Consider the following 18,413-nt stretch of genomic DNA (forward strand, 5'->3'; position numbering starts at 1 on the left):
TGAAACTAGCAGAGAATGATTCTGTGGCTCTGGCAAAACTTTTGACACCAGAAGACCCCCATCCAACTTTTAGGTAATATTGATTTTCTGTATACATTTCCTAAGTTCCATCTTCTCTTTCAGTTCAGGTTTCCTCCTAAATACCATTGTAGGATGTGAGGCACTACAGAGGCCAAGGTAATAAAGATAAGCTACCGTTATTATGAGCTTTTATTTTGTTTCTGCCTTTTCCAGATAACCCAATTACTACAAAATTCCTTCATATAAATGTCTATAGGAAACAGATATCCTTAATACTGTAGGATCCCCATCAGAAAAGAAGAGATCCTTACAAGGGAAAAGGTCAGAAGAGTTTTATTTACATCATTGCTGCTCTGAAGAGTTACATCAGCAAAGTAAGTGCACATTTTTATACACAGCCACTAATGCATTCAGGATGTTGCCATAATCTTGAGAAGAGTAAGGTAAATTCCTTTTCAACATTTAAGGATAAATAACATTTGTACGTAGGAAAAAGTGCAAAGCCTTCCTTGGTGTAACTCTACGGATTTCAGCATGCCTACATTTGGCATGAATTGGCCCAATAGGTCTTTCAGTTTTTTTAGAGAACCTTTAGATAGTTAATTTAATCACCACCATAATATACACATCTGAGTAGTTCTTACTCCAGTGGGAATACTTCCAGTTCCATAACTACTCCCAATTACTGCGTATGAGAGATCAGAATTAAGAAATCATTCAACCTTCAATCTACCATTCTCAAAGCAACATTAATAACAAAATAAAAGGGGAGTGTTCCTATTTTGAATTCCTATATAGAAAGAAAAGAAAGGTTCTGATCAAAATGTCTAATGTAATGTCACTACACAGAATACAATTGGAAAACAAATCGATAATTGGTATATCCCAAAGAGTCTCTTCTGTTTGTACTTTTGGAGGGTTTTGAGGGGGATAATATATGCTAGTTGGTGTGAATGAAGCCATTGGACAGTACTCCAGATAATGTAAAAGAATACAATTCCAGTGGGGTCAGTGTGACACGTACTCAAGTTGGTGCACTTTGGTTTTATCACTGCTCAAGTCAATGACAAACTACCAATTTATATTTGCTGGTGAGCGGGGCCAATTGTGTATTGATATAAAAGCTGGGAATGTTTAGAATTCGATGCATCCCATAATTGCAAAACGTAGTATGGATTGTTTATTATCCTAATATTTGGAGTTCTGTCTGTTAAGTATTAGTGTCTCTCTTTCTTGTTATCACTCCTACAGATGACCTACTCTGACAGAGACTCTGGTGAAAACCAAACCATCGTTGGTGAGTTCATCTTGGTTGGGTTCTCATACCTTGGTGAGCTGCAGCCCCTTCTTTTCCTCTTCTTTCTGATCACCTACCTCATTACTCTGATGGGAAACTTCCTTATTATTCTCCTTATAAAGCTTAACCCCACACTTCACACCCCCATGTATTTCTTCCTGGTGAATTTGTCCTTCTTGGAAATCTGTTATACAACCAGTGTGGTCCCCCAGCTGCTGATTCACCTCCTGGTGAAACATAAAAACATCACCATAGCTGGCTGTGCAGCCCAAATGTATGCCTTCACCATCCTGGGTCTTACAGAATGTTTCCTTCTGGCAGCCATGGCTTATGACCGCTTTGTCGCCATATGCCATCCGTTTCGTTACACAACCATCATGAACAGTCGGGTATGTATAATACTAGCAGCTACCTCATGGATCATTGGCATCTCAGTGGAAGTGATGCACACCACATGGATTTTCAGTCTGCCCTTTTGTGGTTCCAACCATATCCATCACTTCTTCTGTGACATTCCACCAGTAGTGATGATGGCATGCACAGACACATCCAAGAATGAGATTGTGTTCTTGGCTGCTTCAGTGCTGTTTATCATGAGCCCTTTCCTGTTGATAATGCTGTCCTATATCCGCATCATCTCCACCATCCTTGGGCTACCATCGGCAGAAAGCAGGAAGAAGGCCTTCTCAACCTGTTCCTCACACCTCATGGTGGTAATCTTGTTCTATGGAACAGCTCTTTTTAGCTATATGAGACCTAAATCCAGCTATTCACCAGAGAGTGATAAAATGATTTCCCTCATGTACACAGTTGTGACACCAGTTCTGAATCCTATAATTTACACGTTAAGAAATAAAGAGGTGAAAGCAGCCTTTAAGAAAACAGTAGAGCGTAGAATCTTTTCATGTACTCAGATAAATTAAAGGGGAAAAACTATAGTTGGTTAAATGGGAGAAACATAGAAATCAACAAGCAATTTCTTGAATTTTATCAAACCATCTTTTTACCGAGGTTTTGTCATTTAAAAAGAAATTTTAAAAAATCTAAGAAAACAAGAAGAGCAAACAATCTGCTTATGCTATGCTGTCCCGGGGCATACAAGTGGAGGCCCCAGAGCACGCTCCTGTGGCGGGACCCAAGGCAAGGCTGACCCACCCAAAGATGGAAATGAAAACCCCTGAAAATGGGACATGCTTACTATTTTCAGGAGATACAGAGCCAAGCCAACCGTGTCAAGGTGAAGTGCCCACGCATTCATCAGCCACTTTAAGTGCCAGCTGAGAACAGCAGCAGTGGATGACGTAATAAAAAAACACCACCCGCGTGATTTAGGAGCCAGCAGCAAGGAAATGGATGGGAGAGCAGCAACGCCAGAGCCAGAAGGCAAGGCTGCTCCCCGGGCTGCACGTAGGTTGTGTTGGCAACTCAGCAGCGAGTCAGACAGAGAACCACAGGAGGGGTCCCAGCTCCATTTAAAGAAGCCTCACCCTGGCTCAGCAGGGTGGCTGGACCAAGGAGGACCATGTCAAGGGATCCCAAGGGCCACAGACATTGGACTTGTGAGTGGGATTGGCTGAGGCCCTGTGCCCCAACTATTCTTTTCTTCTTTTTTCTTAATTTTTGTTTTGGAGGTTACACAGAGCTCCAAACCAAGGAGAGTGGCTTTGAGAGACCTCTAAGGTCAAGAGAAGAGCCAAGGCAGTACAGCAGACCACTATGTCTCAGGAGAAGACTAGATGCAGTGGTGAGGGCGGTCCCACATTCTGTAGTCATCCAGTGTGAAGGGACACTGAGAGATGGGCAGGGAGAAAAGAGAGCAGGCAACAACATCAAGGGACAGGCCAGTGACCTATCATCCAGCCAACCTGAGGGTATGGCTGGGTTCTTGGGGACCCCCTGGTCTGTGAGAAGGAGCCCCACCACCGAAGAAAAGAAGATCAAGTTGTGACAGGCAAGTGTTGGGGCCTCCCTTGGGGGTGAATGCAACCAACGCCTAGGCCCCAGGGACACACCCTGTGGCCAGCACCAAGTGTGCACTCTAAAGTCACTAGAGAGTGCCTATATGAGGCCAGGTGGGTGCATATGCTAATAGGAAAAATCAGAATATGAAATTTAAGCAATCCTTACTAAAAAGTAATTTTAAAGGAATTTTTCATCACACTTTAAATTTAAAACATTTCTATCTAAGAAAGATCGTTCAAAAGTTGAATGAGGAGATCTAGATTAAAAAAGACATCCTCACAATTTGAACGTAATGCACTTCTCTTTGTAAACACTTAAAGCTCTTCATCTGCATCCTGACAAAGGGTGTTTGTGCCTGAAAGCTTGCTAAGAAGAACATGTCCAACTATTTGAGTTGGTCTAATAAAAGGGATCGGATTTACCCAAACAACATTGTCTGTCTATGTCCTTAGACCAACATGGCTACAACCTATACCCCTCATAAAATTTTTGACCTTTTTAACTGTTCACCATCTCTCCAGAGGGGGTCTAAATTGATTCCCTTTTTAATCTATCCTTCCTTTGAAGCCTTTTAAAACTATTGAATACATTTTCCTACTATTCTTTACTCTATCTTCAAATACCACATGCATCTGAATCTAAAGGGATCCTGAATTTAAGATTACCACCTCACCCCCACCCCCAAAAATTAGATTGCACATATGAAAAAAATATAAATTTGTTATAATTTGCCATGTATAGAGTCTAGTTATTGGAGGATCAACTCAAATTTGTCCCCGCATTGCTGCAACAGAAAAAGCAGTATGAGTGGGGCAGGTGGTGAGAGAAGCAGTAGGGAGGCAGGTGCTAGGGGGGCAGGTGGTGGCAAGGTAATATATGTGGAGATAGTGGGGGGGGTAGGTTGCGGGGGGGGGGGGAGTCAAAAAGTGGAGGGAGAAGTGGTGCGCAGGTCATGGTGGGATCAAGCAGTTATGTCCCCTGCTCTCTTGCTCCCCTGCTGACTTCCTCCCTTCTGCCGGTCCCCACAACCTCTGCCCCCTCCACCATCCCTCCAACCCTCTGCTACACAATCCTTGCTCTGGTGACAGCAGGCTCCATCCCTGCTCCAGACCGGGCCTTTGGGGTGGATAGGCAACATGACGTGGTGCTTGTCTGATTCAGATAGAAATGGCATTCCCACTGGGTCTGTCTTCACTGCCCCTTTTTATAGGGGCAGACCTTGTGTGACCCAAGTGACTGGAGGCATGCCCAGGCAAGGGTTAGCCCCTGGTGTACTGAGCATGTGTGCTCCATGCAGGGATGTGCAGGTTTGGGTGTCTGTAATGGTGGGGTACAATGGTAGACTTGCTGGTTCTGCAGCGTCTTTTGTCTTTTTTGTTTTTCAAATGCTGGGTTCTTGTCCCTGTTCCTGGGTGAGGTCCGTGGTTCCTGGATGATTTTATGCAAGGTGATGGCCTGGTCGTTATAGGCCACTCAGCAGAGGCATGCTACCATTGTATTTGAATCATTCCCAATCACTCCCATTCATCCGGGAGCCAATTTACATGGGAGGGGTAGACATGAGGTAAAGTTATAACACAGGGGATGCCCGAGCAGAGAACACAAGATGGAGGCTTGACATACAAAATGGAAACTTGACATTACTTTGGTTCACTTACAAACACAGGCCTAATCCATACAATAACCATATGAAACAATAAAAATCAATATGAAAATGATATTGATACAATATACAACAGTGAAAATCAATACAAACCTAGCAGAAAACTATTTACAATATAAAGAAGGGATTTGTCATATAAGAACTTAGCTTACTTAATACTACTAAAAACTATTTGTAAGGGATAGAGAGGTCAGACAGAAAGTTAGAAATGGTTAGGGAAGGGGAGGGAATGCATTTAAAACAAAACAAAGCAAAACAAAACAAAACAAAACAAAACAAAACAACTGGCCGGGTTTGCTACAGGCACAGGAAGGGACAGCAGAGTACTGAGTCCACTGCCCTCATTGCTGTCCATCTCAAGTGGAATAGGCAATGATGAGCAGTCTGTCTATCAAGTTTCCATTGGGGAGGGCTGGTTATGTATTGAGATGGTGCTCCAGGGCAACAACCACATTTGCAGGGAGGACATCTTTCACTTTGGCCAAGAGGCATGAAACCTAGTAGAATGCAGACCAAGCCAGATGGCCAGGGATTTGCTGAGACCTGGGCAGACAGGCTTGAGTCAAGGAAGTGTATCAGCTTGATGGTATGTGACCAGGACATGGGAAAAAAATGAGACTTCCAGAGGTAAGGCTCAGTGCCCTTTTGCTGAAAGGCTAGATTATAAAGCAGGGACTCCTGCACAAGCTCTAGAAATTACAGGTGCCTGGCCTGGGGGCTCAGTCAAGAGGTACACCAGACCCAGGCCAGGCTATAGTAGAAGAGTGGGAGGGGATCAGAACCCAAGAGGAAAAGTTCCCAATTCAGGCTGAGGTCCCCCACCCATCACAGGAAGGCAAAGGCCACCAAGGGAAGAGCTCATTAGCAAAGAGCTAGGAGGAGACAGGCACCTTTGAGCAGACCCCGTCTGAAATGAGGTCACAGCAGAGTTCCCAACCAAGCCAGCTTCAATCAGGAGGCAGGTCAGCTCACCCCCTGAACTGGTGCCACTTGCAGCAAGCCCAGAGATGTGCCCTGGTCCAAACTGGGCTGAGTGAAGCAATCAGGGCACCTAATCCTCTGTAGCCACAAGAAGAGGCCCTAACTGCTCCGGCCCTTAAAAGTCAGGCCCAGTCTCCAAAATCATTACCCAGGTAAAAGCAGAAATTATTGTACATGGCCCTCTGTGTGCTCTCTTGCTGACACACTGGTTTGAGCCCTGCCTCTGGCTCTGGCTTTTCATTTTAGTAGGACCTTTGGCTTATATGGTTCCAGTGTTTGTTCCTGATTCTGGTTTGACCTCCAGTTCTGGCTTCTGCATTCTAATCCTGGTTTAACTTTTAGCATATCCTATCTCCATCTCTGGCTCCTGGACTGTCTCAAATTTGGGTATGTTTCCTAATTCCAGTTCTGATGCCAGACCCCTCTGGATCTCCCTCTCCTGAGGAACCCATTCTGAACTGCGCTTATACTTCAGATGCCTAAGTATTAGGCCAAAGTCACCCATGCTTTAGTTGCTAATGCTGACAGCCCACTGAGCAGATGAGTACCCCATGTTGTGTATGGGGTTGGCCCAAAGATCCAGGCATCAGATTGCATGGCTTCACAGGGCAGATCCAGTTCATAGGCCATATATTTGACAGTCCTGCTCTACACAGTGAATGGGAAGTTCTGAGTGCCACTAGGAAATGAGGTGGACATGGTTGTATTGTCCTCTTTAGAATATGGGTAGCTGAGTCATGTGTCTTCATTCATTTGTCTTATTATTGGAAAAATAGCTGCTTGATATTTTTGGAATTCAGGTGCTGAAGGGTCTACTGTTTAAAGCACTTGTCTAGGACATCAGAGAAGGACGTCCTAGACCCTCCTAGTCCTGCTGGGATTTAAATTCACATCATCTCCTGAGAAAAGTGCCTGAAACACAAACCCACAGATTAGGCTGTGTGAGGCCCCTTCCAGCTTTCCAGTGACCATCTTTAATTGTAAAAGGAACAGTCTATGGCCCAAGAACAGAAGAACCAAATGGTTAATATTCGCATATATCTATTATCCTCATTAAGCATATAAAATGACTTTTTATTTTAAAATACCACACCTCTTGTAGAACACCATGAAAATGTGCACACTTTGAATAACACATAAAACACAAAATTTGCAAAAAACCTTTTCTTGTGTTCTAAACAACAAAAACAATAGAAGCTTCACAAAGTCAGACTGTTGAATTTTAGCCTTTCTGAAAATCCATATTTCCCAATAATATTGAAATAGCTAGTTATTGTAATCTGAAATTTTATTGAGAGATGTAGGCCAAAGACCCTCCTCTCAGAAATAGATATACTGAAATATTTACTGTTTAAGCAGTGCTTATGGAAATGGTGCTGCCATACATTTTCATTTGGTGTGTTTGAAGACAGATCATAGGATGACACAGCTCATTGGATGATCACCTAGTGTTACTTATGCAAACGAATCTTGTGTGGGTCAGTAGCATTTACATCCATTTATAGACATCATATTTTTCATGGATGAATCCAGACTACAGGCATCGTTATATACATGCGGACATCTCTAGTGTGAATTAAATTGGCTCCAGTCTGAATGATCTATTCCTCATTGAATGAGTCTTAAAGTTAATGCAGACTAGGGCAGTCTGACCTAGGCAATTTAAATGGTATTAAGTAACATTATAGTTATAATGTAGGCATTATACATTATATATATAATAAAGGCACAAGCAACAGCAAGCCACAGATACCTCCCATAGTTATAGACAAATAAATGGCAGGTGTCATGGGGCTTGCTGTTGTACATGCCTACCACCAGGTGTTGCAAGTGAGTGCAGTTTCATGGCCCTGACTGTGAGTGGTGTTATTGTTTACGGTGTCCAGTCGGGCTGTGCAAGGCTTTGGACCACAGTTTGGAGAAGCACAGGCCACCACCCTGCAGTTTTCACCCCCTTGTGGTGTAACACATACATGTAACATGAGTTTTGCTTTCAAGAACTCGTGGTGCTGTTCCCCCCAAACTCCTGTACCGATCTTCTTGAAACTTGGCAGGCTTCATGCTCTCCACAGAAGCTACTGTCCCTGCAATGTTCATCCAAATCAGACAAAAAACCCCCAAAGTTACAGATATTTCATTGATTCCCCATTATACCCTATGGCCGGTTCTCTGAAGCAGCTCTGAACTTTCGTAACTGCTTCAGCCAAATTGAAGCGGGAAACCGATGTGGAGCTCTGGATCAGATCACTGGCATCTGAAGTGGCCGGAGCTGAAGCTGAGTCAAATAGTTGCCTATTCCCGCAGGCCTAGTGACCAGCACCCCCTGCTTTCTCTACTGCAGAAGTGAAGAAATGCACAAAAACCTACCTCATAGTCAATAACTGTCTATTAACCTTAATTCAAATTCAAACTTGATTCAAACCATGTGATGAAATCAGTTAACATGGTTTAGAAAATGGTGTGTACATTTACAAACAGCCCTTATGCTTAAAGAATAAGTTTAAATTTGTGCCCTAATTGCTATTTATGCCCTTGAAAAGTTCTTCCAATGACTGTATCTGTTCCAGTAAGACACTCACCAAATTCCCCTAGCCAAATCCATGGTGCTATTTATTTACACCGGATAGGATTTGGTCCATCAGCTCCACTGTTGTTACCAGGGCATATGTCAAATAGAGTTCTAGTCCGTTCACTTCAGTGAGGCTCAAATTTACAACATTTGAGAAATGGTGAAGGTGCATGGGTTCTGCCACACTGATGTAAAATTGATGTGATCCTATGTCAGCCAGGTATCTGAGATCATGAGAAGGCAGTGAAATATATCCCACATTAAAGATATGTGATGTTCAGTGGGAGGAACATTTGACAAAAAACATTTCAAATTGATGACATTGGCATTTGATGTTACCAAAGGCATATTAGTCTGTTCATTTACCAGTACCTTTACTTGGTCATTCTACTGAAATCCAGACATTCCAGGGACTTTGCAGCTGGTCACGGTGGCCTGACACTAATTCTTCATGTGCCTATCACTAGTTATCGGTTTTCAGGAAACACTGTGTTGCATATTTTCATTTTCCCAGGATAAATATGCCTTTTTTCTGCTAGCTCCAGAGGCGGTGTCTGCCTGAAAGGCTGGGAATGTGAAACTTTGTCACAAGCAAACTTCAGAAATAAATTAACCCTTGCCATTCTCCTGGAACATTGTTCTAATGCAATATTTACTCTTCCTACAAGGCCATATTGAAAAACAAATTTCTAAATATCACTTTCTAACCATTACTCCAGCATGTCTTGAGCTGCTTAAAGGTACCCTTCATGGTAATCTTCCAGCTTGTCAGCTGGTAACTGCTCAGGTCCTTCCTGGAATGCAGGCATGTGCTGTGGGAGGAGTAAGTAAGCTGGTCCCCAAGCAGGGTGAGAGGGATAGTCACTCCTCCCACCTCAGTGTTTCACCTGCCATAGAAAAAGCTTTCCCACATCATAGATTCATAGACGTTAGGGTCGGAAGGGACCTCAATAGATCATCGAGCCCGACCCCCTGCATAGGCAGGAAAGAGTGCTCGGTCTAGAAGACCCCAGCTAGATGCATATCCAACCTCCTCTTGAAGACCCCCAGGGTAGGGGAGAGCACCACCTCCCTTGGGAGCCCGTTCCAGACCTTGGCCACTCTAACTGTGAAGAAGTTCTTCCTAATGTCCAGTCTAAATCTGCTCTCTGCTAGCTAGTGGCGATTATTTCTTGTAACCCCCGGGGGCACCTTGGCGAATAAAACCTCACCGATTCCCTTCTGTGCCCCCGTGATGAACTTATAGGCAGCCACAAGGACGCCTCTCAACCTTCTCTTGAGGAGGCTCAAAAGGTCCAGGTTCTCTAGTCTCTCCTCGTACGGCTTGGTCTGCAAGCTCTTAACCATACGAGTGGGTATCATCTCAGGGTCTATGCATGGTAGTCTGGTGCCTTGCTGCTGCCTCTCTAAAGCCCCAGTGAGAGACTTGTCTTGCCCCTCACTTAGGAACACTGAGGCAAAGAACTCATTGAGGAGTTCAGCCTTGTCCCCCCTGTCCGTCACCGATTGCTTCTGCCCATTTAGTAGGGGTCCTATTCCTCCCTGGGCCTTCCTTTTACTCCCTATATATCAAAAAAAACAATTCTTGTTGTCCTTTACTTGGGATGCAATCCTCAGCTCCATGGTAGCTTTGGCTCGTCTAACTGCCTCCCTACAAGCGCAAGCAGAGGAGGTATAATCTTCTTTGGTGATCTCTCCCTGTTTCCACTTTTTATGTGCTCCCCTTTTGGCCCGTAGGCTGCCCTGGATTCCTCTGGTCAGCCAAGGAAGCCTCCTGGCCCCTTTCCCTCTTTTTCCTCGCATCAGGATTGTTTCCCTTTGTGCCCGAAGTATCATTTCCTTAAGGCACAGCCACCCTTGGGCTTCCATCACTTCAAAACTCCTACTCTGCAGTGCGTCCTTGACTAATGCCTGAGTTCATTGAAATCAGCTTTCCTAAAGTCTAGCACTTTCACCCTACTAGTTACCTTACCCACTCAACGTCTTATGAAGAATTCTATTATTAGGTGATCACTGTCCCCCAGATGGCTACTGATCTGTAGGTCCCCTACCATGTCATCCCCCATTGCCAATACCAGATCCAGTAAGGCATTCCCCCTAGTGGGACTGTGTACCTCCTGTGTCAGGTGGAGGTTCTTTACACAGGTGAGAAACCTGCGTGAATGGTGGGACTTTGCTGTCTGCGACTCCCAGCAGATGTCTGGGTAGTTTAGGTTCCCCATGACTACCGCCTCCTTAGCTTTTATGGTCTCCAAGAGCTGCCTCAGGAGCCCCAAATCTAGTTCTTCCCCTTGGTGTGGGGGTCTGTAGCAGACCCCTACCACCAAATCCCTTTCTCCTTGCTCCCCATGTAACCGAACCCACAATCCTTCTACTTCCTCATCCTTCGATTCCGTCTTGATGAGGGTCTATGTCTATTGGTCATTGAAATAGAGTGCAACCCCCCCCCCCCTCCCCTTTCTTCATCTAGTGTACCAGGTTACATTTCTTAAAGGCATGGATGTCAGGTACCTTACCTGATCACCCAGTGCTCACATGGGTGAACCATCTCCAGTGATCCACAGTCATGCAGCATGGTAGTTATGTATCCATTTCAGGTGACACACTCCAGACTAGAATATTCTGGGCATGGAATGGGAATACAGCTGGTGACTCCATAGCCCTTTGTGTCACTTGCAACTTGACGAGCAATGCCTAATTATCTGATGATCCTGAGAAGGTGAAGCATGACAACAAGAAACCTCCAGCCCAGAAGCAGCCCTGAGAGGAACACAAAAATACCGGGGCTCCCTACTCCCATTTGGGAATGGTGAGCAGCAAATTGTTCAGCTTTCAGGACATAATAGCTTGACTAACACCATCCCCCAGTCTTCCTAACATTGCCCTTTCCAACCATGCCTCTATCTTCCTTGCCAATGACTCATACCTCACCCTCTCAGTATCTGAAACCCTGCCCCTGGAGGGAATGCCAGCTCGGTTGGCCACTGCTTATTTTCCAGTGTCCTCAGGACTGTTACCTCTGTTTGCTTCTTATGTGTCTGGCCCAGAAGCAGTAGTACATGATCTGTAGGTCACTCCAACTAGAGAAAATAATCCATGCTTGCAGTTTCCCCTCAGAGTACCTTAGCCACTGAGCTACTGGGAAGCAGGGAGAAAATATGGGAGATCTCTCACTTTTTCCTCCTAGTCTGCATGCTCACATAGTCATCCATCTGTGCAGGGTCATGTGTACAGCTCCAGAATAGCCGTGTAAGCATAAGTGTCAAATCAATTCTTGTCTGAAAATGGTCACTTGTAGAATCGAAAAAATAAATGCTGAAGCATGAGAAATTCCTACATTTTAGCAAAGGCATAGATAGCTATTCCTAGGTCAACCCTGACAATGCTTATACATCTTCTTGAACACCTCCAATAAAAGATATTCCACAACTCTCCTAGACAGTCCATTCTACTGCCTCACTGATTCCCTTTCATTGATGACCTGATAACTACATCTAAAAGCTTCAAACAGCACCCTTGAACATCTCAGCACAAGTTACAAATGGTCCTTCTGAAACTGGTCAGTAAGCCCCACCTTCAGCCCAAGCTTTTGGTAAAAATTGGAGGAGGTAGTTATGAATCCCTTTGATGACTGACCCAGGTAAACTCATACCTCAAAACAAGCGAACACAACAGCCTCTGTTAATGCCCTCTCCCTTGGTTTCACAGGTCACAGCTGCACTCCCCAAGATTCTCTAATGAGCTTTGGCTTGTGTTTGGGTTACTCTGCCTTTCTGCAGGGGACACAGCATTTTGCCCCCTCTAGCACTCACCAGCCCATTACCTCATCCCTGCAGAGGTCATTTGGTGATCCATTCACAGCCCAGGGCTGGGACACTGCAGGTCACATTTTGACATGCACAAGAAGGGTCTTCTAGTGGTATTCCCATGACCTTGGTGTACTACTTTTGAACAGATGGTTCAGTGGTGAGAGTGCTGGTCCTTGGGCACAGATAGGATGAAGGCTGGGTTTTCATCAGGAATGAGGTGGGATAGGAGGAAAATGGTTGTCAGTAAGCACATTTGCAGGATAACCAAGGGGTGAGTCTCAGCAGCTCAGTGTTAATAGTATCCTATTGGTTATGTTCCAGTGGCTGAAAAATATCCTGCTTGGTATTCTCAAACAAGAGGAGGAGCTTCTTGGAATTCCCCTTAGTCTAGCACTAGAGAGAAGTTCCTTCCATCCTGCCCACTCCTCCCAACTTCCATCAGACAGCTCTTGGTTTATCCTTGAGTGGGTTCTGAAGTCCTGCAAGGATTTGTCATTAGCCCACAGATGTATAATTTATATCATAGTGTTCAGTATTGGTGTTATGGCTGTGCACAAAAGGAAAAGAAACTTATTACTCTGGCATGTTGCTGAATTTGGGTTACATTTAATTCAAAAGCAGCCCACCATAGAACAAAGTCACCCCCACTGTGACTGTAGCAAGGTCTGCTTCCTGAAGGTGTCCGTGGCACCCCTAGGTGGCTACTCTGACCCTTACCCTGCCCTGCCCCCTGTAGTTCCTTGGGCCACTGCCCCATACACACTTGCCACATCTTGATGTCTAAATAATGAAAGTATCGGATGCTGCTGTTAGAGACTAGGGAAAAAAAAAAAACAAAACAAAACTTTGGGTGCTTAACTCAGTCCTGCTCGTCACTGGACAGCTATGTTCTGGCCCAAGTCCCTGCACAAGGAAGGAATTGTTACTGGTTTCAACTTCAGGCTCATTGGCCCTGCCTCAGTGCCTTGCCCCTGCCTTGGGGCACTCATCTGCCCACTCCTGGTGTTCTACCCCTCCAGGCCTCTCTCCTATGTCTGACAGGCCACACTTGAGGTATTGGCCAGAACATGTTTCTGAGCCCCAGCTCAGCTTCAACCCTTTCCAGGCTTCAAACCCTCTAGCAAGGCTTCAGTCCCTGCAGGCCACTAGGTCTCAAACCCTTGCAGAGGTCAGGAGGGTTACTAATGCCTAGCATGGAAAATCTCCCAAACACTCCACTAAACAACCACCAAAACACTACAGCTTACTACAACAGGATCTTCCCTTCTACTCTCAATTCAGTTTAATCAAATGAATGTAAAAATGCAAGACCCAGGATTCAGCTTAATAACATCTGGAAAGGGTGCAGCATACCTACTCTGTAGTATAATAAATAGAGTATTTGTACAACCTGCAACCCAATACTACAACCAAAACCTAAGCCATCAATACAAACTTGATCCCATATAACAGAAGCAGAAAGTTGAGGGCAGGGGGGAAGTAAGGCTTTTCTGAAAGACATGAGCAAAGCTTACTCCTCTTGCAGAATCAAGGTTAATTTAAGTCTTTAACCTCTGCCTCAGGCTTATATGGTCCTCTCTCCCCAGCCCCTCTGATTGCCTAACCTGAAGTGGACCAGATGCTGCTTCTTATGTTCATTAGCAGCCATTTTTTTGGGTGTTGGCTTATCTATGTGGCCCTTTTTTCTGACTTGCATGCCCCTACTTTTCATTGTTGCTAGACCTCCTGCAAGCTGCCTTTGTCCTGCCGGCTGTCTCTTGCAGAGCTGGTGTTTTTTATCTACTAAATTATGCATAGCTTGCATCTTGCAGTTTATTTCCCTGTAAGGTGCACTCCCCCACCCTGCTTCCTACCCCTACTCTTTTCACTAGCAGGGGTATAGCAACATAGAAGTTGTAAGCCAGGGAGGCAACATTATGTTATGTTCAGCATAGCATACAAATACAATCAGGGTACACAGCCTGCTCAGGAGATTGTTTCATTCATCATCAAGAGGTGAAACAGGATTGGCTGGGGGACAAAGTAGTTGTGAGAGAGGTATCTAAGGAGGAAAGGTTAACCATTATTCCCAGGACAGCTCTGGGTTTCAACAGTAAGTCAATGGAATTTGGACCCCATAACATTATGACCTTGAGATTAAGGCACATGACACATTTACTATAAAGAAAATTGTCTTTACATTAAATGTGAGGCAGAAACATGACAGACAACCTTTCACTGGTCTAAGTTACTCAGCCCATTAAAATCCTTGTCAATAGAAAGTGAAGAGTAACTATGCAGAATGAAATTTACAGTGCTGTGTTTTTGTCCGTTCTTGACTCAATGACTGCCAGCTGTCCCAAGGGCTAATGATAATGTGCAAATTGGCAATGGAGTCTAAGGCAGGGCATATAACTCACAACAATTATTGTCATCTGCCTGAACCTGGAGTCTGTTCTTCTCTCGTTAATTAATTTTTTTGTCTTGACATGGAAAAGTGATGCCCTTTTGGATCACTGAACTTATTAAAATCCTTCCAGATTCTAGTCCTGATTTTTGGTATCATGGAAAATTATAGTCAGACAGAATCTTTTCCCTGACCCAATGGGCTTTGGGTGCTGGTTTAGCAAGTAGAGTTGTGGGGTGCTAAACATTTGGGAAAAGAACACCTAGGTGACATTTCTGGCTTTGGGGGAGCAGTGAAATCAAGTGATTACAACTGGTGGGACTTGGGCAGAGAGATCCTTATATGTTTTACAGCTACTGGAGGGGAATGAGTTTAGGAGCCATGACTCCTGGGCATTTTTCCTGATGGTGACACTGAGCCTTGGCAATGTTAAACAAAGAATCTTTCTCTCTCTCTCTTTATCCTTGTTTCCTTATGTGTCAGTGTTATACATGATACAGCAATGACTAAATGGCAGTACATTTCCAGATTTTTCTCATTACTGCTTTGAATGATTGGATTGTAACTTTAGTGTGAGAGTGTTTCAGTTACTTTGAGGCAGAATTTTTCTTCTTTGGGGGCTAGTACAGAAGGGTTATAAGAGAGATGATGTCAGAAGGTGGAAAAAAAGGTTGCTTTTCCCAGCACTTTAGTCCTTTTAAAATCAGGGAGGGACCCTACTTATGCAAACAAAGTAGTTAATGAAAGAATGATAAAAGTCACCTCATACATCAACAGTCTTCACCAGGGAACAGATTGGACAATTTATTTCTAATCTTAAATTTTGAATGCAGGCATTCAGAACATGGAGGTGTTCGATGGTGTTTGTTCCAAAGTCTGTCTGTCTAATTCAGTGCACCTGATAATCAAAGCAAAAACAAATATACCTTATTATATACAAATATATATTATATACAAATATATACTTTTTTTTCATTAGTTGCTTTCACATTTTCTATGTTCTGACATATTAGATTGGGGATCCAGATACATTAAACAGCTACAAAAAAATATCCTCATTCACCAAATGAAAGTCTCTAGATAGTCATTCATAATGGGAATGAACATGTTTCACTTTTAATCAGTATGAATATTGGGCTGAACAAATAAATCCCTTATGAGAATGTGTTTGCTGATTATAGACATTTTCCAAATAATATTGGTGACATAGGTCTCTAACTTTTATTCTTCAATGCAGTCCAGTTTGACTTTTTTGAATTGAAAGATTTTTTTTTCAGTATCTCTTCTCACTTTATGGTGAAAACAGTTACTGAAATCTTGTTTTTTCCCATGTCATGGATATTGTTTCCTAACAGCCTTGTATTTATTTTCACATTTTTGAACAGATGGATACATGTGAATATCAATTCTAGTAGAGGCTAAATGTTGTTAATTTGCAGTTCAGATCTGCTTTTTTTTTTTTCCTTTTCAACCTTTTTCTTTTTTAATAATCACAACATGAAATGCCTTCATGCACAGAGTTCCAGGAGCAATGGTGCCAGGAGTGGCCAGATTTCTGGGAATCCACAAACAGAGGGAGCAGCTTGAGAGTTGGGGAGCCCATGGTGGAGAGAGCGAGCAACAGGGGTTAGGGGTCAGGAGGAAGCACAGCATTGTAGGATACCAAAGGACCAATCTACTGAACAGATGTAAGATGGGAGAGTACAAAATAGTATGTGGCCCCTTAAGGTACATTTCTGTCACTTCAGAAAATATTATTCAACCTGTATGTTTGCACACAAGCCTTTTGAAACTTTTCAAAGGCATTTCAAAGTTGTTTGAAACATTTCAAATGTTAAATCTGTTCCCAGCCTTATAGAACTCCTTAGTAATATGGCCAAGCATCCACTCAGCTAAAACATTAGCATATAAGAACTGCTATTAACTATGTCAGACCATAAGACAACCTTGCCCAGTGTTCTGTGTCACACTAGGGTAGAGAGTGGATGCTGAAAGGGAGAGTGAATTGGGTGTAACTACAGTTTTTTTTTCCACTGTTCCTTCCTCATTTGCAGCCTCCAGTATTTAAGGTCAAGGAAGTTCAGATTCAGAGGCTGTATCCCTAGCTCCCATGCTCAATACATACTTGTGTCTCTTTCCTCCAAGAATTTGCCCAATCCCCTTTGGAATCTGGCTATACTGTTGGCTTCCACAACATCTGGTGCCAATGAGTTCCTCACTTTAATGCTACTCTGTGTGAAAATAACTTCCTTTTGTTTGTTTAAAACTTACTAGTTTCATTTTGTGACCCTTACTTCTTGTATTTTGAAATAGATAAAAAAAAAAAAAAATTAACTTTCTCTCTGCCATTTGACATTTTGTAAAACTTTATCATACCCCTCAACCCCCATCCCCTAGAATCTCTTTTCTAAATTGAATAGACCTAGGCTCTTAGTCTCTCCTCATATGGAAGCCCCTTCGTTCCACTCGTCATCCTCCTTACCCTTTTCTATCACTTTTCCTGAAATGTGGGGACCAGAACTGGGCACAGTATTCAAGGTGTGGATGCAACATGGATTTATAAAGGGGCATAATGAAACTTTATTTATTTATTCATTTGTTTATTTATTTTTGTGTCATTGGCAAATTTGGCCACCTCACTATTCACTCCGTTTTCCAGATGATTTAGGAATATGTTAAACAGCACTAGACCTAACACTGATCCCTGGGGGATCCCACTGTTTACCTCTTTCCATCACCAAAACTGATCATTTATATTCACTCTTTGTTTTCTATCCCTAAACCAATTTCTAATCCATGACTGGATGTTCCCTGTAATCTCATGACTACTTAATTTAGTTATGAACCTCCAGTGGGGAACCTTGTCAAAGGCTTTTTGGAAGCCCAAATATACTATATCAACTGGATTGCCCTGTTCTACCTGTTTATTGATACCCTCAAAGAACTCTGGTAGGTCAGGGAGGAATGATTTCTTTTTGACAAAGCCTTGTTGATTCCTCTCCAGGGAGTCATGTTCATACATGTGCTGTACAACTTTTCTTTATATTGTTGTTTCTACCAGTTTTTCAGGAATAGAAATTAGGCTCACTAGCCTGTAGTTCCCTGCATTCCTGCTAAAGCCTTTTTAAAAGTAACTTTTTCTTGCCTTCTATTTGACTACAGTATACAGATATTTGCTTTGATTATTATCTTTCAGTATTTTTTTTTCATTTCCTTTGGGTGTGTTTATCCTTATTGTGTATGTGTGTGGTGTTTATGTGTGTCTGTGTCTGACTCCATCTTGCAATGTTTTTCAACATATATATTTTTTTTTAATTTTGAAGAAAATGATCCAGAGTATATGATATAGACTCTTTGGAGGGAAATAAAGTAAGAGAAGGAGAAAGGCTCACAAAACAGAAAGAAGCTCTCAGACCTCTGAGAAAACACTCCTGTTGGCAGCCATTTTGAAAGAAGGAAAGAAAGAAAGAAAGATTTTTGACTTTTTATAAAGGCTTATTAACGGAAAAAGGGGGTAACAATCCAACAAAAAAATAAAATGCTGCCCATGCAGGGACCCAGGTACAACAGACAGAGCCTAGGGTGATGACCCACAAGCACAGTCCTCATAGTCTAAAAAAAAAAACCAGTTAGTACAACAACAGCCCTCTCAGACCCCTGCCGGTACCCTGGGAAGGGGAAAGCAGTATCACAGCGTAAGGACTAAACAGAAGCCCTCGACACTG

General features: G+C 43.2%; 1 protein-coding gene across 1 annotated transcript; it reads left to right on the forward strand.

The window, feature by feature from the left end:
- The first annotated feature begins 1,272 nt into the window (after positions 1–1,272).
- LOC132251913 (olfactory receptor 10A4-like) lies at positions 1,273–2,241 on the forward strand. The gene has a single exon (XM_059731838.1). The coding sequence runs from the start codon at positions 1,273–1,275 to the stop codon at positions 2,239–2,241; it is 969 nt and encodes a 322-aa protein (XP_059587821.1).
- The last annotated feature ends 16,172 nt before the right edge of the window (positions 2,242–18,413 follow it).

The sequence above is a fragment of the Alligator mississippiensis genome, chromosome 7 (assembly GCF_030867095.1).
Source record: "Alligator mississippiensis isolate rAllMis1 chromosome 7, rAllMis1, whole genome shotgun sequence".
Classification (NCBI taxonomy): Eukaryota; Metazoa; Chordata; order Crocodylia; family Alligatoridae; genus Alligator; species Alligator mississippiensis.